At 40.7% G+C, this 23,750-nt stretch overlaps 1 protein-coding gene across 12 annotated transcripts in view; it reads right to left on the bottom strand.

The window, feature by feature from the left end:
- The window catches only part of LOC144211195 (calcium/calmodulin-dependent protein kinase type II subunit gamma), a 30,018-nt gene that overhangs the window by 3,969 nt on the left and 2,299 nt on the right, over positions 1-23,750 (bottom strand). Inside the window, exons 2-21 of one of the 12 annotated variants that reach the window (XM_077738209.1) lie at positions 23,269-23,363; positions 18,549-18,608; positions 16,657-16,711; positions 16,475-16,540; positions 15,450-15,522; positions 14,164-14,266; positions 12,865-12,948; positions 12,422-12,516; positions 11,982-12,104; positions 11,737-11,820; positions 11,017-11,059; positions 10,322-10,384; positions 6,464-6,504; positions 5,896-5,979; positions 4,109-4,153; positions 3,966-4,011; positions 3,695-3,775; positions 1,862-2,005; positions 856-931; positions 376-470 (exon numbers count right to left, since the gene is read on the bottom strand). In XM_077738209.1, the coding sequence (XP_077594335.1) occupies positions 376-470; positions 856-931; positions 1,862-2,005; positions 3,695-3,775; positions 3,966-4,011; positions 4,109-4,153; positions 5,896-5,979; positions 6,464-6,504; positions 10,322-10,384; positions 11,017-11,059; positions 11,737-11,820; positions 11,982-12,104; positions 12,422-12,516; positions 12,865-12,948; positions 14,164-14,266; positions 15,450-15,522; positions 16,475-16,540; positions 16,657-16,711; positions 18,549-18,608; positions 23,269-23,363 (1,556 nt within the window). The remainder of the gene's footprint in view (positions 1-375; positions 471-855; positions 932-1,861; positions 2,006-3,694; positions 3,776-3,965; positions 4,012-4,108; positions 4,154-5,895; positions 5,980-6,463; positions 6,505-10,321; positions 10,385-11,016; positions 11,060-11,736; positions 11,821-11,981; positions 12,105-12,421; positions 12,517-12,864; positions 12,949-14,163; positions 14,267-15,449; positions 15,523-16,474; positions 16,541-16,656; positions 16,712-18,548; positions 18,609-23,268; positions 23,364-23,750) is intronic. The other 11 variants (XM_077738213.1, XM_077738211.1, XM_077738212.1 and 8 more) reach the window with 11 other exon arrangements.

The raw sequence follows: 23,750 nt of genomic DNA, 5'->3' as shown, positions 1-23,750 counted from the left end.
TGAGTGTAATGTCAACAAATTAGGGGTTTAAAGTAATATTGTGTTGGGAAAATTTAAATAAGTGTTTCAAGCTTGAGATATATGCTGTTAGGACTACAGAAGGGTTTCAAAATGGTTTCAATGAAGTATTTTTAGAACTATGAAGAGGTGTTAATAGTCAGGGTTGGGTTTTTTAACCAGGGTAGTTATTTTCAATTAGTAGGTTTAGAAAGATTTAATTGTAGGCTGAAAAACAAGTGTTTCTAACTAGGGTTAGTATTTCAACTCAGGCCTATGCTGTTAAAGTGTTCAGATTCAGGGATTGGTCTTTAAGTCTCAAATCGGAGCCTTTTTTTAGCCAGAGTTGGAATTTGAAAGTGTCTTGTCTATACTCACAGTTTTCAAAGTAGAACTTGTGAAAGTCCATGCCCTCCACCAGGTTACCCAAAGCCTCTGGCTCAAAGGAAGTGAGCCCAGGGTCACAAATCCTCCTGTCAAAGAAACGAAAACTTGAAATGTTAAGCCATACTACCAATTTAAAAGTCAAAATACATACATGTAAACGAGTGCCTTTTCAATTTTTTTTTGTAATTTCACCACTTTTAAAGTGGAAAAAATTACTATTTTTTAAAAAGATTCTTATGCTGTTGCCAATCAATGAGAGGAGAGTCTACTGCAAAAAATAATGAAGATTAAAGCAGTTCTAGAAGTAATATCTCAGTTTTGTCACCAGCAATTTCCATATTTTAGCTCACAGGTTAGCAAAAAGAGCCAGATGCACCCATACCAAGAGGCACATGTGGCTCCCGAGCCATAGATTCCCTACCCCTGGGCCTAGACGGAGGCCAAGTCGAGCTTGGAAAGCGGGCGACTCACGTGTAATCTTCAAAGACTCCATTGTTGATGGCTTCAATGAGTTGCTCGGTGATCTTGATGATCTCCTGTTTGCGGGCTGAGGAGGACATAGCACACAGAGAACAGGTCACAAATGCCAATGGGCGATAACAAACGCTATCAAGGTCCAACACTTTGCTCCTCGTTACAAAAACCAAAGCAAGTGAGTCAAGCAACAACAGGCGACACCTCGGAACACTCTCACTCTTTGTCACGTCCATCTGGAAATTGTCAGCAGGCCTCAACACTGGCAGAGTCATGGATTGAGTACCAACACAACTATAGAAGAACCCTCCTCTTTGGTTACATTCACACCACTGCAGCAATAATTCCGGCTTCTGATTGGCTGGACTGATTCGTTCTACAATGTTCTGAACAGGCTAAAAGCGACGAACATTTTTCGAATGTTATCTGTTTTTGTGGTTTTCGGAAAATGACTGCAATCTAAACGGTTGGGATTCCTCTTAAAAATGTTTGTTAGTTTAGTTGTTATGTAGAGAAAATGAAAAAGTCTGAACAGCCACAGAAAAGGAAAAAAATATGAAAATATCAAGACCTAAGGTCTGTGAATCTAGCCTTAGTCAGACGTTGGAGTCATTAGTTCCACAATAACACTGAATGTTATCTTTTTTAAAACAATTGCATGCTTTAAACATTTTTGCAAAAGTTATTGAGGGATTTGAAGCAATTTATGAGGAGTTAATTAGTTTTAAATCCAGATTTTAAGGCAATTTTGATTGATTAAGAAGGGTTAGGGTTAGTTACGGCATGGTTTCAAGCAACAGTTAAAATTAGGATCTAGAGATTCAAGCCCAGGTAAGTTTAACAGTAGAATTTGTGCAGGCTTGAGCACTTAAATGAAAAAAAAAGACGTAAAAGGTATGCTTTGGTCGGGCAGTCATTTTAAAGCAGAAAGTTGCAAGCAGAAGGGGGAGATTTAGCCGTAGTGGGCAAGCAGGGGGACAGTTAGTGTCTGAGATGTTCTTACTCTGCTTAACGTTGCATTTAGCAGCGGCAGAGTTGATGCCCCCTACAGGAGCAGCGCTGCTGGCGGTGGAAGGTGGACAGGACTGAGCGCAGTCGCCGTTACCCGTGCTGTTCCAAGCCATGCGCTTTACATCATGCGGTGGTACTGAAACATACAATGGCTGGTCAACACACTGACACAACGAGAGGGGGGGTGTGGACACTTGACAAAAGGTTGAGAAAACAATATGAAATCTCATGCAGTTAAAGCCAACCAAAATGTGTTAGAACCAAGCAAGTGTAAAGAAAAGTCAGTCCTTTTTTCCATTTTCAATTGGTTGTCAAAAATCAAGATGATGAAGTCGTTGATGATTTTTTGGGTGACAAAATAGGAATTGAAAGTCATTTTTCTTCTTAAATGTTGAGTTCAAATCTCAATTAGTTTCCAATAGTGAATTAAAAGAACAACAATGTCAAGATGGAGGCTAGAAGCGAGATGAGAATAGCTCTGATTAGAACGCAGTGCAAATGATAACAGCTGGCCTCACGCCCTCTACTCTAAATGCTTATGATGACAAAACAGCGTCCTCTGAGGAGAGAGGACACAAGGCAAATAGTGCACCTTTGGGGAAGGGTGAAAAATAAACATGGAGCTCTCAAAGTGCAAAAGACCAAGTCACAGACAATGCAAACCGACATTTTAGCAACCTATTCTTCCATATTAAGGAAAGAGGGAATTTTAATCAGCATTGTTAAGTGCTGCAATAACTTTTTCCTCTACTACGCCATGCAATTTATAAATAATGCAGACTATAAGGTCATTTCTATTCAACTCTCAATTGGGAACCAATGGACGTTTGCCTATAAATTCCTGAATTAAACGGCACTTGTACCCAATGGCTTGCACAAAGTTGTGAGTGGCAGCAGCTCCATTCAACATAACTGAACTGAAGATTAAAAAAAATACAGATGGCCATTTTGACATTTCAAGTCTGCCACCAAACAAACCTGCACCAAAGCGATTTGAAAACATCTTTCTGTACGAACAAATCTAAACAAAACAAAAAAAACCCTAATATGGAAAGAATATTTTCCACCATAAAAACCAGCAACAGAATTCCAGAGGGAGAACAAGAAAAGTTTTCTGGCACACGTGGTTGCAAGGGCAGCAAGGATATCGTCCAGCTGGAACTGTCACATTAGGAACAAGAGGGGAAAATGCAGTGATCACACAAAACACCACACACACACACACAACTCACTCTCACGCACACACACATACACACACTTCAGGGTTCCCACATTGGCCTTGGTAGCAATTGCTTTGTGTTATGAGTGTATGCCACACACAGCTGAATGTAATCTTCTTACAAGTGTACGCCATAGTTGAGTGTAATGACTATTCTGGAAGAGCTTAAAACAAGTTAGTTTTAAAATTGTTTTTTTGGTTGGGAAATATAACTTTAAAGTAGCAACAGTTGGTCAAAAATGACATTTAATGACACTATTTGGGAACACCCATGACACCGTTGCAGTGAATTGGGCCTCAACTAGAAGATTAATAGTTAACGCAAATAACAAATAGCATAAGTATGTTAGATTAAAGCCAAGATATATTTGTGTTGTCAATTGATAAATCCATGGTGCCAAAAGCAGTGGGAACCCTCAACACAACATCTACGGGGGGGTCAAAGTGAGGGTGTAAACACATCACTGTTTGGTGACCAGAGGAAAAAGCTGAGGTGGGAGTTTTGGGGGGGTCGGGAGGAAAGTGAGAGTGCTGGCAAGGGATATTGGGGGATTTGGCTAAGTTGTTAGCTTCACCGCAAGGCCTCCAGTTCAAACAAAAACTTACTGGCAGGTGAGCCTTGAGGTGAGGGCAGAAGTGGGGGCATCTCCTCGGTGGCGCTGCACAGACTCAGCGCTGAGCTGTCCGCTAGAATGCACACAAACATACACACACAAACGCAAGTGCATACACGCAATTTCACCCACACGCACAACATGTACAAACACACAGTCAAGAGCTCGTCTTCACACACCTGTCGCCCCAAAGAACCACGCCTCATTGGATGGGAGAGGACATAAATAGGGTCAAAAAGTATAAAGAAGTTGACATTGCCCACCTTTCATTTCTTCCTCATCGTTGGTGGCATTGCTCTCAGTCGATCCCTGTAACGATAGAAAAGTTTGAGCATTACTGCAAATAGTAACAGGAAAAACATGTTGGTGTTTACTTAAAATGGACAAATGCATGCACGCATCTCACCTTGACGCCATCTGGAGGGTTGTGCACCACCGTGCTTTGAGATTCCTGTGGTTGAAAAAGCAAAACAGTCAATTTGGGTGATATTTGTGACTCTTGATACATTTCTACTAAGTTGCTCTGCCCAGTGAAGACAAACCAATAACACATTTTGCTAATAAGATGTAAGGATTATTGTTGACAATTGATTCCAAGAGGTGGACTGTTTGCCAAAATTTTAATTCTGTCCAAAATCAAGTCTTTTGGCTTACACACCTTAATTGGAATTGACAACGTTCTCTATTCCAATAACTATGCATTGATGTCTTAAAAAAAATTGGGTGACTTGGCCATTTTTCTCTTTGGGTTTTGTGCATGGTATTGTTTCCAACTGAGCTGAACAGTTTAGTCTAAATGTACCATATAAGAAAATCCTCCATAGGTTAATAAGAACTGGACTAAACCTAAGCAGAAGAAATTTGGATTTCTATGTAAGCAACACGATGCAATGCGTGCTAGACTTCTAAAAAAATCACAACATGCCACCACAACGCAGAAACACAACAGTCAGGTTTTGCAGGTTACTGAAAGAAGGAACGCAAGGAGAAGGATAGCAAATGATAGCCAGAGTGCCGTACATCAAGTTGGACGCAATGGGCTTTACAATCAAATATATTGATTTGGCTCACACTGCAAAGCACAAAAATAAAAGTAGCCAGATTCTCGTTCTCTTCGGACACGTCATCTGAGAGGCCATGCCTATTTGACATCTAAAGGAGGTGAATATGTGCATCTTGACATTTAAATGACGCCAGCATTGAAGCAAAGTGATTGGTTTTAAATGCTCTTTAAAGGGAGATGAAAATAGACCAGCAGACATCCTAAAATCCTAACTAGGTTCCCAGAGCAAGCGCCTGTCTAATCATATGGAATAAAAACAGGCAGTCTTCAGCACGGTACCCATCGAAACTGCCATGTTGGATACATGCCGACAGAGGCCTTTTTAACATCTGGTCGCTACCCCCACTCCCGATTTTTGCTGGTGCCCGCTCGAGATTAAAGTGACCTTCCCTTGCACTACACTTTCATTCATTACATACCTCGTTACACTTGACTGCTGTGAAAAAACGCACTAAAAATAAAAAAAACAGCAAGTAGTGGCCTTAAACATCTAAAATTTCGACTTCAGCAAACACACGTGCACCTCATTAGGGGAGGACGCAAAACCTTCTGGATGGCGGGTGAACAGTGGCTGGAAGTTTGGTCGCCGGTCTTTTGGTCCCTTTTGGTTGCCGGTCAAATGGTGACAGAGAGTTTACTGTTGAAACCAGCTCTCAAAATTATATTCATTAGAGAGAGTTTAATATCTAAGACAGAAGTTTAATATCTAAGTACTGTTTAATATCCAAGTACTGTTTAATATGTAAGTACTGTTTAATATGTAAGTATGGTTTAAGATCTAAGCACTGTTTAATATGTTAGTACTGTTTAATATCTAAGTACTGTTGAGAGCAGCTCTCAAAATTATATTCATGAGAGTTTAATATCTAAATATTTACTGTTTTCAACAGTACTTAGATATTAAACTCTCTCTCATGAATATAATTGTTTCAACAGTAAACTCTCTGTCAAAATTTGACCGGCGACCAAAAGGAACCAAAAGACAGGCGACCAAACGTCCGAGCACCCAGATGAACAAGGACGACAAAAAGTCACAAGACAAGGACCATGGCGCCATGAAAAAAAGCTACTACGGGTTAGGGGGTGGGGCGTAAAATGCAAGGACCAACACTGCGGCGGGCCTACTGTACCATCTGAGCGTTGGTGGCCATGTTGGTGTCTTTCAGGGCATTGATGGCACTCACTATACTGTTCTTACTGTTGTTGGTGGAAGGCTGGGGCAAGAATGCAAACACTCAGAGTGAACACACACACATTAGAATCATACGCCTTTCGGGAAATGGGGCTAATGTTAGTGGAGACTCGTGAGCTTTTGAGAGCTAACGGGGCAAATGAGAGGGTGAGTGCCACAAAATGGCCTTTAGATCATCCTTTTTACTGCCTCAATAACTCTCTATGCTTCTACCACTTAACTGTGGAGGGACCCGAGGGGGGAGGAAGAGCACTAGGTAGGAGGAGAGAATGATGCTAAATGCTAGACTCATTTCTTGGAAAAGAGAGACGCAAATAGGAATTTAAAAAAAATGAAGAGAATGGACAGATGTAGGTGGAAAGGAACAAAAGAAATGCTGTCTCAGAATATGAAACACTTCAAGAGTATGCTTTAAAAAAGTGGACTTAAACAGAAGATCAAATTCATTGAATCAGTGAATATATATTAAGGGTAAATAAATAAAAATTAAAAAATGACAATCTTACCTTAGCAGAGTCCGATTTCTTGTTGAGTAAACTTTTGCATGCTGTGAAAAGGAGAAAAGGGGACAAAAAGGAGGATTGAAAGGGAGAGAAATGGGCAGAAAATTGAGTTTAACATATGGAAATGAAAGTGTACTCTCAACTCTGCTCATCGGGAAGTGTAAAGACACCAAACATGGGGATGATGTCAACCTATATGAACCAAAGAATCATGTCCACCATGTTGTTGTTTTTTTTCCCGCTACCGGTTTTACACTTGGCTAACCTCTGCTAAACCCATTCCCATCATAATCCATTCATCACCACCTGGGGATATGAGAAGAAACCTGAGCGCAAAGTAAACTTCCTAAATCCATTTCCTGTCTGGAAGGAAGGAAGAAAGGACCCCAACTAAAAGGAGCCGTAAGATGTCTTAATGCATAATCATTGATTTCTCTTAAAGGGCCCCGGTTGCCTTTCAATCGACACGATCTTATGACATACAAAGAAAAAAAACAATTTTGCGTTTTCTTACCTTCCAGTGGGGAAAAGTGGGGAAGAGGGAGGGGCTCAGACACAGAAAGAACACAGGTGACCAAAAAATAAATCGAAAATAATCATGCTTTTGGTACTTTCAGCTCTTAAAAAAAACAAGCCTTTTACTGTCTTCAAATAAATTAACCTTCACTTCTGGGATGGGCTCCAGCACCCCTACGAGAGCCTAATGAGGATAAAGCGGTTCAGAAAATGAGATGAAACCTTCACTTCTGCCATGCAGCATACAAAACAAAACAAAAATCAACAAAAAAAAATGACTGTTCACCCGAATCACAAATCCCATGATTTGATTCGTTGGAATGTCGTACTCATACGCTCACTAAAGTCACCCTGTTCCTCTTACCACGTTTTAGGGAAGGTCGTCATAGATGGTGGCCAAAAGGTGGAAGTGATGGATTTAGAGAGCGGCAGAGACGCCTTCTGAGAACATTTGATAAAATACATGGAACCTCCAAATAGCTCGTCCTGAAAATAGCACTAATTCAGGAAGTTAAAGTGATTCTATTTGTTATGACAACATAATCTATTATAGTCTGTTTTCTGAATGGCACCCAGTCGATACACACAGGTTACAATGTGTCATCTGCCATAGAGGGTGGGGGGCATTTTGCTTGTCACTAAAGAGTAAGAACATAATTTTCATACCAATTGAGTAAAACGGGGTAATTTTTTTACAGAAAATATTGTATGAAAATCCATCAAAAAACTTCAAAATCTGGAAATTTCATTATTCTCACAAAATCACTACAAAATTCAAAACTAAATACATGTCCTAGCAACAAGCCCACCTAAAATATGTATTTTAAATACACTATAAAGCCTAACATGATTTTTGGAGACGAAAACAATTGCTTTAGCCACTTTAAAAGGTTGTTAAAGTGTAAAAAAAAAAGTACATAATTTGTTGGAATTGTGTTCGAGTTTAGAGGTTCCACTGTATTTGTAAAAAGTCATGCAGCAAGGCAAAAAAACATCCTCCTGCATGAAACACAATACACACTCATAGCATTCAGGCAAAAAAAAAATGTAAAAAAAGGACACAATGCTTGTGGCATTGAAGCGAAATACTAAAGGCAACATGATGCTCAAGCTGTCACACCCTTGACTACAGTCGGAAAATACGTGTTGCGAGGAAGTAGCTACAGTATCAGTGATATTGCAGTCATGATACCATCCGCCGGGAAGGAAATACAAGAGCTAAACAATGGAGAGCTGATGTCATACTTTAAAAGATGGAGGAGGAGGAAAACAGAAAAAAAAAACTTACAAAACAGGCAACTTGGTCCAGAGAGCCCGCAAACCTTTAAAGGGCTCCACACAGCTGACAATCAAACCTTCACAAGCACCCGCCGTCATCTCAGCGCACCACTCAGACATTCCCAAAAGCCACACCTGCCTCCCTCTTGACATGTTTTAATCCACCTCTGCATGCAGTCTGACTCCCACACAGTGTAGAGCAAAGCGGACTCTCCAGCGTGGCAGAGTTAAGGGACGGAAAACCTGCTGTGCTCTACACTGTCCTAAGCTGAAATCGAATGGAGCCACCATCGGAATCGCCGACCTTCAGCCGAGTCCCACCCCGACGGATGTAAAGTTATCTGATTTTATTACTTGCCAGCTCAACAGAATGGATTCCATTTTGTATCACACAAAAGACAGGAATAGGGCTGAGCGAAGTATAGTATTGCCATCAAAAACTACCAATTAAAGAAAATATGATTTCATTTTTCATATAGTCTGATAATGATAAATTATCCTCCCTTTTTTACGACACAGCTAAAGTTAAAATAAAAAAAAATATATATTTTTTTTTAACTTTACCAGAATGGTGGGGGCACACCAGTATGATAAGCAGGTGCATGTCAACGTTCCCTCTAATTTTTCATGTAAAACATGCTGAAAAACACGAAAAAAATAAGACTGGACAGAGCTACTGCCACTGGCTGCCGGGTAAATGGCGTCATTATGGAGAAAGGGGTAAAAAAATTAAAAAAAATACAAATTCGGATTTTATTTACTGCGTGCCGTATGATTGCTGCTGCACAAAGAAGACGAGAGTATTGTGCAATGGCGCAGCTTAGTCATAATGAATTTGACGTTCAAAGGCTGCATAAGTTTAGTTTAAAACAAAGGAATAAAAAAACTACAGTGTAAAGTATAGAAGACATTTGAACAAATACTTTTTTCCCATCGTTCAGCCCTAAATTAAAGATACCTGGTAAGTATTAAAACAGATAACAGAAAAAGGGGCGAGAGAATTATATGGAAGCCCACCTTCCATATAAGTTGTCTCCCGCTCCTTTCCTAACATCCGTATGTTTTCCCTCCCCGACAGTCCCAGGTCCGACGATGGCAGCACGCCAACCCAGCTCTTGCCGGCCCCCTGCAGTGTCAGTTCCCCGCCCCAAGGATACATCGCCCCTCCTCATCCCCTGCTCGGAGGGTGTCAACCTTGTTGGATGTGGCGACATGGATCGTCATTTTTTGTTTTCAGGGGGAGATGGAATGGGCGTGGTGGAATTGCTTTTGGGCAAGGGGTGAGGAGGTCGAGGCTGATTGGAAGGGTGAGGTGTTAATGTAGAGGGAAAAGAAATATGCCCTAGAGATGAATTAATTGTAATCAATAGAATTATTTGAATGTGATTTTGCAGGAATCTAAGTGTTTAAGAGAGTTACATTAAATAGTTAAAGGACCCTTTTAAGGCATCACAAATATAACATTTGGCCAGATGGGCTCAAATATGTTACATAATATAAAGCTACATCTCAAATTGGAGTGTTGGAAGAAAGTCATACAAATACTAATGAAGGGAAAAGTACTTGGTAAAAAGTTGCCAAAATAGTAAATTAATAATTGGTGTTATCAGTAGTACTTTGTACTAGTGATGCATATTTACTAGTTTATTTCTTGTGCAAATATGCACACATTTACGACATTTAATTTTAATTCAGACTTTAACTATAACATGCTATGCATATTTAATACACATTAAACTAATTCTACCTATTTTTAGATGGGAATCATTAATCACTTTTAAGTTTAATATATGTATGCTGTATTTTAAGATAGATCAGCATATGGCAATTATCAAAAAAAAAATGGCTTTTTGAACTGAATGACTGAAATGAGGTTTTTCCACACATTCTAATCATTTAAAATGCACTCTATGTAGATGAGTTCAATGTGTGCCCAAGCAGATGTGTTGTCATGAAAATGCAAGCGTAAGGGAGGCCCGCTTTTGCCCCTCAGCACCATGGACGGAAAAGAAGTGTGCGTGTGTGAGTGTAAAGAGGAAGTGGATGGGCGTGTCTTCTGGGACGTACCTTCCTGAGCCAGTGAGGCAGTGGAGGAGGCGGCAGCAGCAGAGTTGGTATGCTGCCGGCCCACTATTGAACGAGAAATGCTACAGTTGGGAGGAGCTATGCAAATGAGACCTTTCGATCACAAGGGGGGGCCTAGGAGGCCACGGGGTGGATGCTGATTAAAGCCCATTTATACAAAATGAACTAAAACCCTAAAAAGTTGCACCCCCCATGGATCCCTAGGCCTTGGATCGAAATGCTCACCCATAAAATAAACTACACAAAAGTAAGCAAAACCTGGGAATGACGTCCCAAAAACCAGTCAGTGTAAAAAATTCTACACTTATTTTTACCGTGCTGAAAATCTATATACTGTAACTATACATAAAAAGGCAGTGGCGGGTATTTTGCAAACATGCAAATACTCCAAAGGCAGTCGAGAAGAAAGATACACACACACACACACACTCTCACACAAACACACAGGGAGAAAGACATTAGCATGGACAAAGACAAGTGACGGCTATGTACAGTTATTAATAGGATTTGCCTTGTTTAAATTAGCTTTAGTTTTTGCACTAGTCATATTTCAAAGTGTGTGTATGTGTGTGGTAAGGAAGGAGGAAAAGGGGAGGTTGAGAGGACTCCAACTCTGTCCAACTCTCCTTGCTCTGCATGTGCTGCGTGGGGGAGCAGAGGGCGAAGGGAACACCCACCTGAGAAGTTTCTGGACACCAGCATGGTGGTGAGGATGGCTCCCTGCGGGGGGAGGAAGAAGAAGAAGAAGAAAATGAGGAGGAGGAGGATTTTAAAGCATGAGATTTTTCTATTTTTTAGTACTGTTACGTTCTGTTTCCAAATGTGACTTTCAATAGGCCGGGATATCTATTTTCTAACACTTACTTCCATGATGAAAGTGAAAAATGTAGATTTATAGGATTTATTCTTTTTGGGATACACTGGAATTGTTTAAAAGGAGCCTTGGTAGCAGGGAAAGAACTTCGAGTTTAGCCAAGTTGGGAAGAAAATACAGCTTAAAATGCATGCTAGGTTGACAATGTGGGAGATATGAGTGTTATATTTGCATAGTTAACTTGAATACAAATTGTAGCAGAATGTCAGATGGAGGATTGATAAAATTCCTGTACAAGTATCATTTATGTGCATTTTAAGTATTCTTGTACTTTTTTTTTTAACTGAAAATGTTTTTTGGACAGCTTGGGTGCCCAAAAAATACATGTACATGATTAGTTTGTACAAATATGAGGAGTTTAAGCCATAGATTTGAAGTTTGTATGCATATTTCTTCCACAATCTGGTTTAACCATCTACTTAAGGATATGTTGTCATCATTTAAATCAAAAGCAGAAATAGTATGAAGACATTGCAAAGTGTGCAAAAAAATAGGAAGTAAAATTTCATTGAGTCGGTGGTACCTTGAGTTTTCGGCGAGCGTTGAACTTGCGGAGACACTCGACAGTTTCCTGTCTGTGCATCATTGACGCCACTGTGGAGCGGTGCTGCAAGAGAAGAAGGAAGGAGGGATTGGGGGTGAATTCACAAGTTTACACATCCATGAAACTGTTACAACGGCTTTAATACAGCAATAAATAGACTTATGTTAGCATTCAGATATTTTTTTTTTCATGAATGACTTTGTGAGTATTTTAGAGATACTTACGCAGACCCATGGGTGCTTGAGAGCCTGTTCGGCAGTGATGCGCTTGGCTGGGTTGATAGTCAACATCTGGTTGATCAGGTTCTTGGCTTCGGGGGTCACTGTGTCCCACTCCGGGGAGGGGAACTAAAATGAATGGTAAATATGTTAAAAAATGACTCTAATTCCATAGAAAAAGACAAAAATACTAATGCTATGTCACAAATTGTGAGCCATGAGAAAACACTAATTCAAATGTAAACTTGGGTGAGTGTATTAAACACCAAAGATATTTTTTTCAACCACACCTCTGCAATGCGTCAGGGAGGCTGATTGGATCAATAGCTTTGGACCAAATCTCATTTGGACACTATCAAACATTGTAAAACCTCCATAGCAAAAGCCTACCCTGAATCACCCCCTCTGTGTACCCCATTCATTCACCCCTTCACTCATACACTTACATCATAGGCTCCAGCTTTGATCTGTTGATAAAGCTTGTGCTGATCCTCGTCCCAGAATGGAGGATATCCAACTAACAATATATAGAGAATAACGCCTGACAGAAAACATAAAAAAAATGGCTGTTATATGCAGTACCTTCATTTCATTCAAGACACTTGATCGATATGGCTCTAAAAGAGTAGCACAATAAATAAAAGACATTTACACAAAAATCTATCCTGCTAACTAAAAGTGACAATGCCCTCGTGAATTGTAAACGCTTGAAGGGAATGAAAAGGGGGAGCTGAAATACAAAATAAAAGCTAGTGTAGGTCACTAAAAAATTCATTAAGTGACATTTTTTGAACATAATATATCAATTTTTAACCTATTCCAATACAAAATATTGCAATATATTGCCCCACCTCTACCCACTACCGTAAATATAAAAACTATGACTCACCACAAGCCCAGATGTCCACAGGTTTGCCATAAGGGTCCTTCCGAAGGACTTCTGGAGACAAATAACCAGGCGTGCCCGCAAAGCCTGTCCGATAAAGGAGAAAAAAAAGGGTGACACAATTAAGCGATATAATTTTATTACTCATCAAGGCTATTTTACAGCTCCTAAATGAAAGGGGTTGGTTGCAGAGAGGGAGGTTCAGACCATGCTGACCCTCCCGGAATCGAATGTAAAGCCAGATTATGACGGCAAGAAGTCACAAGCAATGGCCGTTAATCATCTGGCCTGTGCTTAAAAGTCAGCCAAATGCTCACCATTCGGCTTCGAGCCAAGACACTGTGAACTGAGCATGAACTGGAATGTGTGAGGAAATACACATATGAACCAGTTTGCTTTAGAGGTTAATTAAAATTATTATAATAAAGAAAAATGTAAAAAAAAATAAATGGGCATCCTGGAGACCTTTTTGGCATCAATGATGTAGTAAATAATTTTGTTGATACTCCCTATGACATTTCATTTCTTAACAGCAATAGTGTACTTAGGTCACTTTAACCGAGTGTAGTTCATTGTGCCATAAGATGTCTCTTAAAAAGCTGTCAGTACAGAGAGCAAAAACAGGTTTCATACCTAAAAAGCTACTTTGAATTGCATTTCTTTCACTTTGAAATTTGTCATTTCCACTTGCAACATAAGTAGGTTTAACAGACATACCTTATCAGATGACCTAAATTTTCAAATATGACTACCCAGCAACCTTTCAAATTAGGAATTAATTCAATTTATTCATGTTTTTGGTTAGAAGTTTTGAGATGTTCAAACTTTTTGGTTTTTAACAGCTTGCAACAATAGAAACGTATGAATAAAATGGTCTAACTATAAAAAAGGTAAATTTTTTGGCTGTAAGACTTAATACAGATCAGAGGTTGCCTGATTGTGGGTTAAAAACAGGGGATGCTGTTTTCTGTCAACTAAGCATTAGTACTACTTCAGGCCTGTATACATCAACATATAAATATTGGATATTTACATACACAACATGTCAATGCAAAACAAGACATTTTCAGGCTTTAACCAGTAAAAACCCAATGCAAAAGTGTGTTTACTTTCATTATTATGAATACTTGGCAAGCTTTCCTAAATATAAAATAAAAATCATTCCCTGTTATAAACATTGCCAAGAAGCAGCCATTACTATACACAATTGTTGTTGTTCTCCTTAGAAGGAAAACTAGTTTAGCCAATGAGTTGATGAACCAAAATAAAACATGAGTGACGTGTATTTGTGTACTTTCTCACCGAACCAAGCTTGCTGGTCTCCCTGCACTTCAATAGCCAGTCCAAAATCTGCCAGCTTCACTGCGGCACCCTTCATTTTACTGGCCAACAACAGGTTCTCAGGCTGTGGAATACAGACAGACACATACACACACGGTGAGCAGAATGCAGGACAGAAGATGAAAAATCTGTGAGAGACGGACGGCTAGCCTCTCACTGTCGGAAGCACTTTTCCAGAAATATTTCATATGTTCCATGTCACTCTTATTATCATAGTTATGTATGTGCGTATAACGGGGGGAGAGGGAGGGGGGGCAAAGGTGCAAAAAGACGCAGCGATGGGAGGGTGGGGGGAAAGGAGGTGGGCATAAGCGGACGAGTGGGTTGAGAATCTCAACAGCAGCAACAGAAGCACCTTATATGGACGTCAGCTCGTCGCCATAGAAACCACCGGGGAGTTATTTAGGCAGCGCCGCAGACGGCATGCTAAATGGAAAGTGTACTTAGCGATAGGCGGCGAGTGTGGTGGCGCTCTAAATGGCCGTTGTTTGGCCAGGAGGACATAAAGGGCCTGCGGTAAAAGCCTACTCAGGATAAAAGGCCAACAAATCAGATGAGCGGAGCGCGTCCAGATAATAGTATTACACGCCAACAAAGGGAGGGGGAAAAAAGTCGGCCATTTATTGTTTTTTGGACACGAACTTAAACATAAAATCCAAAATATGAATTTGATCAATACGGTATATACTTCAAAACCACAGTGGCATCATCACCAAGCCCCAAAGTAGGTTGAAGGCAAAATAGGAGGCGTTTAAGTCAATCAGCACGCTGGCGAGAGAAGCCCGGCTCGCCCCTCCCTCGCCTGAGCGCTCGCTTGCTCGGCGGGTGGCGTGATGTCACACGAGTTGTCCTAGCAACTTCAGGGGTTCATCTATATCTCCGCCACCCGCCCACGTCAGTAAAAAAAAAAAAAAAAAGCGTGTGCGCGCGCCCAAGTCCTTGTTTTTTCCTTGCCACAGGTGACACACAAACGCTGGTCACGTTGCCATGACTCATCATCTGTGAGAACAAATATGCAGGATGAACCGGCGGATGCGAGAGGGGAAGAAGAAAAAAGCAGGACACATACACACACACACGCATACACACAAAAAAAAAAAAAGGCGAGCCATAGAAAGCCAGCGATGTTGCAACCGGGAGCCATCTGTGTGTTGCCATGGCCACGAGCAGAGGTGTGCGTGTGTATGTGTGTATATATGCGTGTGGATGTCAGAGTGTGGTTGTCACGGAAACGGGCAGCCACTCACCTTGAGGTCTCTGTGCACAATATCATGCTGGTGGATATGATTGACACTCTCCAAGATCTGACTAATGCAATGACTGTGGGGGAAAGAAAAGAAGAAAAAAAGGCAAAGATAGACATGTCAGATGCTATCATGAAAAAAAATAATAATACAAATAAATAAATAAATGATTCCGACTCATAACACGGATGCATTACATTGCATTTGTTGGCAATTGGGAGATAAAGAAATTAATGAAGGGAAATGTTGCACTCAAGTCACTGTGGGCGCGATGCAACATAATAGGTTTGCTACATTAATGGCGGCAGTAATGTGCATGAAATCATGTCCAAACACAAGAAGAAAGAGCATACTCTGCACTAAGTTGCATAACGAGCCTTTAGCAAACAAGGCCTTCTTCCCTGGGAGACATAAAACAGGCGCTGCAGTTTAAACAATCAATACTCCAGGAACGCATGTAGGAAAACATCCTAATAACGTGCAAGCCGTCGCTATTGCCGCCATCCCTTGTCAGAATTTTCACTCTATCCAGCAGGCCCCGTCCCCCTTATTATGACCGTCCGAGTACTCAGTGTGCAGTGTCAGGCCTCGCGAGGAGTGTCTTTGCTCCAGGCTCATGTTCATGTCACGTCTCTGCAAAAGGTTAGCATCGGCAAGGTCGTCAAGAAAAGTGTAGCTGAGGCCTAATTCCAATGTAAGAGAGTGTAGGAGGTAGCGTCATTGTCTCTTAACCCCCCCCCCCCACACCTTCGTTCCTGCTGTGCTAGAAGACACAAAGAGCTCTAATCTGGTTGTCTGACCAACTATCTAAGCTGCGAACCACCCTGACAGCGTGAGAAGAAACTCCAGAAAGTGAGAAACGTCACGTCAAAAAAAAAGGTGGCAGGAAAAGTCAGAAAATAATATTAGGAGTGGTGGGGTTCCTACAAACGCCTCATTTGTCATCGTGAACGTCAACGTTGGGTTTACAAGACTATAAAACCAAAGCGGGCATGAAATATAAATGACGCCATTGATGAACTGCGTACCTGGCGTCGGCCTCGCTGTAGTATTCTCTGGCTACGATGTCTTCAAAAAGCTCCCCTCCTGTCACCCTAGGGGAGTTAGCGGGGAAAGAGTAAGCTTAGCAAACACAAACAAGCCGTAGTCACGCGCATGTACAAAATGTCAACGTGTGTGGTGGTGGTGTGTGTATTCAAAATATACTCACAGGTCAAAGACAAGGTAATGAAAGCCCTCTTCTGAAATACTGTCATGGAGTCGCACTGAAAAAGACAAGGAGGGGGGAAGGTATGTTAACACGTGTTGATTTGTACACGTTATATAGGTTATGTTATGCAATTTCTAGAATAAATAATTGCATTTAACATATTTCAGAGGAGTCACTTGTGCAATATTGTGACATATTATTTAACTACATGTCCCCATTGGTAGTAAGAAATCAGAAGAAAACACATTCTCAATTGGGTTTGAGTCAGATGAACATAACGTCCTTTGTTATTTTTGTAGCTAAACGCAGCATTACAGGGCGCCTTTGGCAGTGACATAAAATAACATTTCAAGTTTTTCTTGTGAGAAGGTTGTATATTTACACTTGGCTTGCATGGGATATGTTTGGGTACTCATTCGTGCTGCAGGGTAGAAAATGGAGGAATTTAATATTCCATTGTTCCTCATGGGTGCGTTACTCAAATAAAAAGTGTTTTTTACACAGTTTTTTCCCCCTCTTCCTTAAAAAATGGCTGTTAGCTATTGAGTACTTCTTTAATATGACAGCACAGCTGGCGGTTAAGTGGCTACCCGACCGCAATTTCTTTCCAACTCTTGACACGTTGTCAAATTGAAGGGAGGCTGCATCCTGATGATGCATGATCAAAATGGGTAATTTTCCCTTAAAAGGACACCTGCACTGAGTGTGGAAGAGTCAGGAAGAGGTTTCACGACCAGGTAAGAACAAACTGGGACATCAATTGCATCTCCATGAGTCGTGGAATCCAAAAAATTGCTCTGAGGGGAAGAACTTTCTTATCTTAACAGAAATGCCCTTCAGCCATCCTCAAGGTGCCAAAAAAAGGAAGGAACATTTTGGAGGATTTGACAGTTGTGGTGAGTTTATGACAAGTGTAGCTTGTCAGGATGTTTTTTTTTGCAGTGTGACAAAAGCTGATCCTGCAACAATGCTGTTAACACGCAAAAGTCTGTAAAAAACAGTTAGTGTTGACAACCAGATTTGATCTGGACATTTAACATCTTCTTTTATCCATATAGGACCTAATTTTCAAGGAAAAGGTTCTCATTCCAACTCAAAAGTACTGTGAATTTTCAGCAACTCTACATGGGAAATGACCTGGGCAGCAGGAGGTCTTGCGGCACTACAATTCTTACTGATGGAGCTGCAATGTGTGATGGTTCATTCAATCATGTTGAATTATTAAAAAGGGGCAGACATGACCTGGTAGAAGTGACCATGTATAAAAAATGGTTGAAAATGGGTCAACTTTCAGTTCTTTTTTGACAACGTCACGCTAATTCCGATTGGAGACGCGTTGCCAGATCAGGGTTTACAACTGGTGTGAACTCTCCATAGACACGCCAACCCATGTCACCGTGGACGCTTCATGTCCACACGACAAGGCTTATCGCTACAGTATGTTTAAAAAAAAATACACTAAAAAATGGGAAAAAAATCTGTATCATTTGTATAATACGGCCAAGTAGGTTGGCAGGCCCCGCGGCGAGAAACCAGAGCGACTGCTCATTCCTTCTACTCCTCCATCTTCGCGCTCCTTCCTCCATCTGTCTGCTTCTCTTTGCTAGCGTCTCTCCATCTGTCCCTTTCTTGTGCCCTCTTTTGTCCAAACTTTCAGAGTGAGGGCCAAAATGTGTCAAAACCAAGAGGAAGTATGAAAATCCATAGAGTGAGGGTGATAAACGGGGACAGGAGGACAAAAGAAGTAGGACATGAGAAAGTGAGCAACTAGGGTAGATTGATTTGGTCATTTCCTCGTTGCATGGCGTTTTAGCGTTTCCATTAGAGGTAGGTTGGCTTTTGTACGTTCTAATTGGTGATGTCACTGTCAATCCCAGGTGGGTTTAACTCACCGATGTTGGGGTGCTTGAGCAGCCGGCAGATGCGAGCCTCACGTTCCAGTTTGTGGTGGTCTGAGGAGAGATGACATTTTAATTAGTGACAGTTTTAATTGACGGAATTAGTAACAGACACATAGGATTAGAGAGAAGGGATTCAAGAGGAATTATTATCTGGGCTTTTTAGACATATTTTGTCAGACATTGTCAAACATTGATGTAAAAATAACATAGAAAATTGCAACAACTAAACAACAACTAACTTTGGCATACATTATTCCACATGACATATCACTTTGGATATATTCCACATGTACAAAGGCAAACATTGTGACTAATTAATAATGTAATTATGCAACCGAGGAGCCACATTAAACTGTAAAAAAAAAGATGCACTGAATCCGAGGTTTGCATGCATTTCCTCATTGAAGGTAATTTAACACTAAGTGGAAATTAATAGGTGTATTTGTAGCAGCCGTATCACATGCCACTGACAAGTAATGCTGGATTTGCACTTTCAGAAATCAGAGACGCATATTAATTTTCATAAAATACTATACTTTACATATGAACAAGAAGTCCAGCATAAAGTTGAGTTAAAATACAAAAGACTATACTAATACTTCCCTTTTCCAGAAAAACAATTACTACAGGGATAAACATACATTAGTAACGGCTCATTTAAAATGATGGTTTTAGGCATATTGACTCTTGAATCTTTAAGTCTTCAACTGACTGTCATAGTGTACACAGCAAAAGTTTTTTTAACTGACCCTTGCCCGTAACGCCTTAAGATGATACCACTAAACCATGCACTGTAGCTACGGGTCAGAGGTGACCAGGGGTAACCTGATCTGCTATGAGTCAGGGTAGGCGTGTGCATGTTGTATGCTGCAGCTAAATGCGACCCAAGGCCAGCACACGCAAGTATTTGCGTCCATTACTTTGCCGTTGAATATTTCCTATGCTTCACGTTCAAAACATGCACAATAACAGCCCGTTATGATGGGAAAACAAACAAAAAAAAGCCTCTCTTCTTCCAAGACATTGTACATACTCTCCAACTGTCACGTGGCTTCTTTGTCTGGCTTTATCCAACCTGTTGCGGTTGGCTATTTTGGAGCTCTCCCACTTTCTCTCTCTCTCCTGTTCTATTTTTTTTGTGTGCCTTCCTCCCTGCAAGGTGTAGATTTCCAGAGATGGAGGGAGAGACCTGAAGCACCGCCTAATTACGTTGCTGACGCGAAGCGAGAAGGTGGGAGGATTACATGCGGCGTCCATTTGCTCAGAGGATCACAAGCAACCCGGTCGGTGTGTGTGGTTTTGTGTGTGTGTCTGGCCCGCATGGTGCAGTGTCACTGCAGCACTCACTAATTCATTCAATCTCCCCCATTTCTTGATGTGTGTGTGTATTTGTGTGTGTCGAAGAAGATGGGGAAATGCGAGGGATGGAGGGTAATTACACTAGCATTTCCTGCTGCTCTCTAATTGGCCATCTGCATTGCCAGGGGGGCGGACCCCACGGCCATCTTACATCACAGACAATCTGAGGGGCCCGATGATCTACTTTTGGGGTAAAAAAATAATTTGGGGGAGGGAGGAGGTGATAAAATAATTTGGGAAATGGTGAACATTTACATTACAATATGTAGAGCTATTTCTAATCAGGCAGCATGGGAATGCTTCACAGTTACAAAATCGATGGTTTCGTTCCCAGGCTAGTCCGGTTTTGTCCCACATCCCGAAAAAACAAGCATAGTAGTCTGATTGGACACTCCAAATTACCTGTGCGCAAAAAGTTGGGCGCCATGATTGGTTAGCAACCAGTTCAGGTGCATGAAACATACAAATGATGCCCCTCCCATCTTTCAAGCTACCTCTTGAATGCCGTTAGAGTCAGGAAGCTCTCACAGGGAAAGTATCAAGCGAAAAGTGGAGTCTTTAAAAGCACTTCCTTTCTTGTTTCCGTCCTTTCCGTTTGCTTCACTGCCCCCTCCCTCCCTCCCTCCCATCGCTCCCTCTTGCCTGGCCTCAGATTACTGCAGTGTTTACCAGAGCTTTGAGAGACTTACCCACCAGGCCACGCGTGAGGTCACACTCACCCCATCAGACTCAAAAAAAAAAAAATCTTACTTGTCAAATTCTCATGCAACACCCACTTGGAAGTCACTACGAGTATATGTTTTGTTTGCCATAGTAAATGTAAGTACATGTCACTGCATTGCTATGTGTGTGTATGTGTATCTCTACACTTCACTTTATAGTACTTCTCCTTGATGTTTTCCCATTGGGACAAGCCAATGACCTACCTTTCCCAAACCATTTTCACCAAGAACAATATAAGCCACACCAGCACTATAGTACAAGATATCCAATGAATAATATCATAAAAAACGATGTGGATATTACATATAAAATAATTTGAATGGATGAAACTGCCTGGTAACAACAACTACATTACATATTCTATTTCTCAACATTTTTTTTTCTATTGGCTGCAAATAGAGAGTTAGCTTAAAAAAACAGACCCGCCAGTGTTGCCAAGTTAACGCCTTTTCTGAGCCCTCTAGCAACTTATTCTTCCAAAAGTGACTTGAGAATTGATTTTCCTGCCAAAAAACAAACACGAGCGCAGTCACATTGTTTTCTGTGTGACAAGTCAGGCGCCCGATATAGTAGTACAGTCATGGAGACCCAAAATATTTCACAAATTACTACCACTAAACACTTTAATAGCATTTAATAAAGGTGTTAACATCTTTAAACACTGCTGAGTCCTTTAAAATACGGTACTACACGATACCTAAACTGCTTACGTCGAAGAAAACGGTCTCATCTAAGCAATGTGTGTGGTCAACTTGCTTTTTTACTCTTTAATTCAGACCTTGTTTAAGAAAGACCAGTAAAAAAAAACTCTTAATGAAGGAAACCACAAGTATGTTATTCTAATCCATTAGCACAGTATATTTAAAACAACCTTAGGCAAGTCACTTTACTGGTTTCAAACAATGCAAAATATAAACAGCATAATGACAGTATGTATGTCATTATAGATTAATAATGGTTGTACACTATACTTTGTACACTAAAAAAATGATGCATTAGAAACTATATAAGGCACTATGCTTTTTATAGTATGTCCTATATTATAAAAGGTTAAATTTTCTCGAGTTTCTAATGACAGAATGCATGTCATAGAATAACTGTATTATAGATTAATACGTCCTATATTATAAAAAGTTCATTTTTCTCTAGTTGCTAATTGATAAAGAACTTAAAAAGGTACAAGAGTAGTAGAAATAAATGTATATTCAAAATACTTATTTTGATTTAGCTGAAAATGGTCAGTCTGTTAGTGAATCATTTAAAAATAATGTTTCGTGTTATCTGTTTCGAGCATATCAATGTCATTTCTATACATTACAACCAGAAAAGAAGATAATTTTTCAGAGTCAAGTGTCCAAATTATTCTTATCATCCCTCCAATAAACAGATGCTCGTTTCTGTTGTCCAAATTTATCTTCCATTTTTATTGGAAACTTGACCCGAGGTATGAACTTATATTTTACGGCCATATCGTAGAACGCTATGCCAAGATGTCTGATGTCGGATGGCGAGAATGTAAAAAAAAAAAAAAAAAAAGAGTGGCGCCGCATGCGATCCTAGTGTTACTTCACACACGTGCATAAACGCGCATGCAAACAAATGCCATCAGACGACAACAGGAGAAAACAGGGGAGGTGCCTATGGAATCTGTGGGGTCTTAGCGCTTGACGAGATACATTTAGCATAAGTGGATTAGCCTCAATCCCCCTTTTACGACAAGACAAGAGAGAGGCCACTACGAAGAAGGCTAAAAGACGGACTTGACGAGAACAAAGGGAGACGAGTGTATGTGTGTTAATGTCAGCGAGGAGCCTAATTGGGTGGTGGCGTTGGAGGGAAGAAGAAGAAGAAAAAAAGGGAAGGCAATTAGGTTTTGCCAAGCCAGGGGAGGTTCCACACAAGTCCGCGTCACACTTCCAACATGGCGGTAATGTCAGGCGTGTGTGTGCGCGCACGTGGGCGTGGAGCTGCGCGGCGATGCGGCGGCATATAAAATTCAGGCCCCGAGAGCTGCAGTGTTACGCGAAGACGCCACGGCAACAATTACATTGATTCACATCCTGCCCCTCCGCCGCCGCTGCGGTTTTTATTTCATCCCTGCAAGCCCAGCAGCACTGTCGCTAGCCCCAACCCCCCCGCGCCACGTGCCCATCGAACCCAACCCTGGTTGGAAATTCGGGCCCAATTGACGGCACATAGAATTTACGGAAAGACTGAGATATTTAATGGTATTTTTTTTAGTGAAAACTAGAAAGTTGATCACAAGATTGGGTGCGATATCGCTTTAACTGTTGGAATTCTAGCTGTGTAAAAGGAAGCGGCATAACATAAAAAAAAGAACGTGCTGCGCTTACACATGCGGCACTCAAGCGGACACTTCTTTAGGTACAGTGGCAGGAAATGCAATACCTCAAAGTCTATTTAGTAACATTGTGTAAAGCTAAATAAACGTTTTTGTGTGACATGGAGTGCGATCGGACTAAATGGGGGAAAAAAAACTATTAAACAGAGTCCAAATACAGACTGCAATGCGTATTTGTCTGCTAGAAAATGTACCTTGAATTGCAAGTACCTCAGTTAACAAGCATTTTTTTTTTGGTGCATTTTGTGTGCGTGTCTGCTATCATACCTCGTTCAGATAGTTTCTTGGTGTTGATGATCTTGGCGGCGTATTCCTGCCCGGAAGATTTCTTGACACATCGGCGCACCACTGAAAAAGCTCCCCTACAAAAAGATGAGGACAAGGTATTGCGAAATCAGCCAAAAAGATCTTATCTCCATTGCACAAATCTTACTACACCCTCCTTGCAAACATGATTTAAAGTTCTAGGAATCTTTTAAGTGTCATGCAAATATAACAGTTCTATACTAATATTGAAAAGTTCTTGAAAAAAAATAGGAATTAAAAGTGTTATAAATTGGACTAGTCATTGCAGTTCTTTTGGAAGAACCATTAAGTACTATTAAGGTAATAAATGGTCCAAAGAAAATACTTAAAGTAGTAGTAGTAACTTTTCATAGGTCCAAGACCCCAAAAATGGAGGGCTAAACATTAAGACCCACTCTTCAGATAACTACTAGAGTATCCCTTGAGATAAAATGTCCCAAAAA

Source organism: Stigmatopora nigra, chromosome 18 (genome assembly GCF_051989575.1).
Source record: "Stigmatopora nigra isolate UIUO_SnigA chromosome 18, RoL_Snig_1.1, whole genome shotgun sequence".
NCBI lineage: Eukaryota > Metazoa > Chordata > Actinopteri > Syngnathiformes > Syngnathidae > Stigmatopora > Stigmatopora nigra.
Note: the sequence above shows the minus strand (reverse complement) of the source record. Positions and strands in the feature narration are given on the sequence as shown.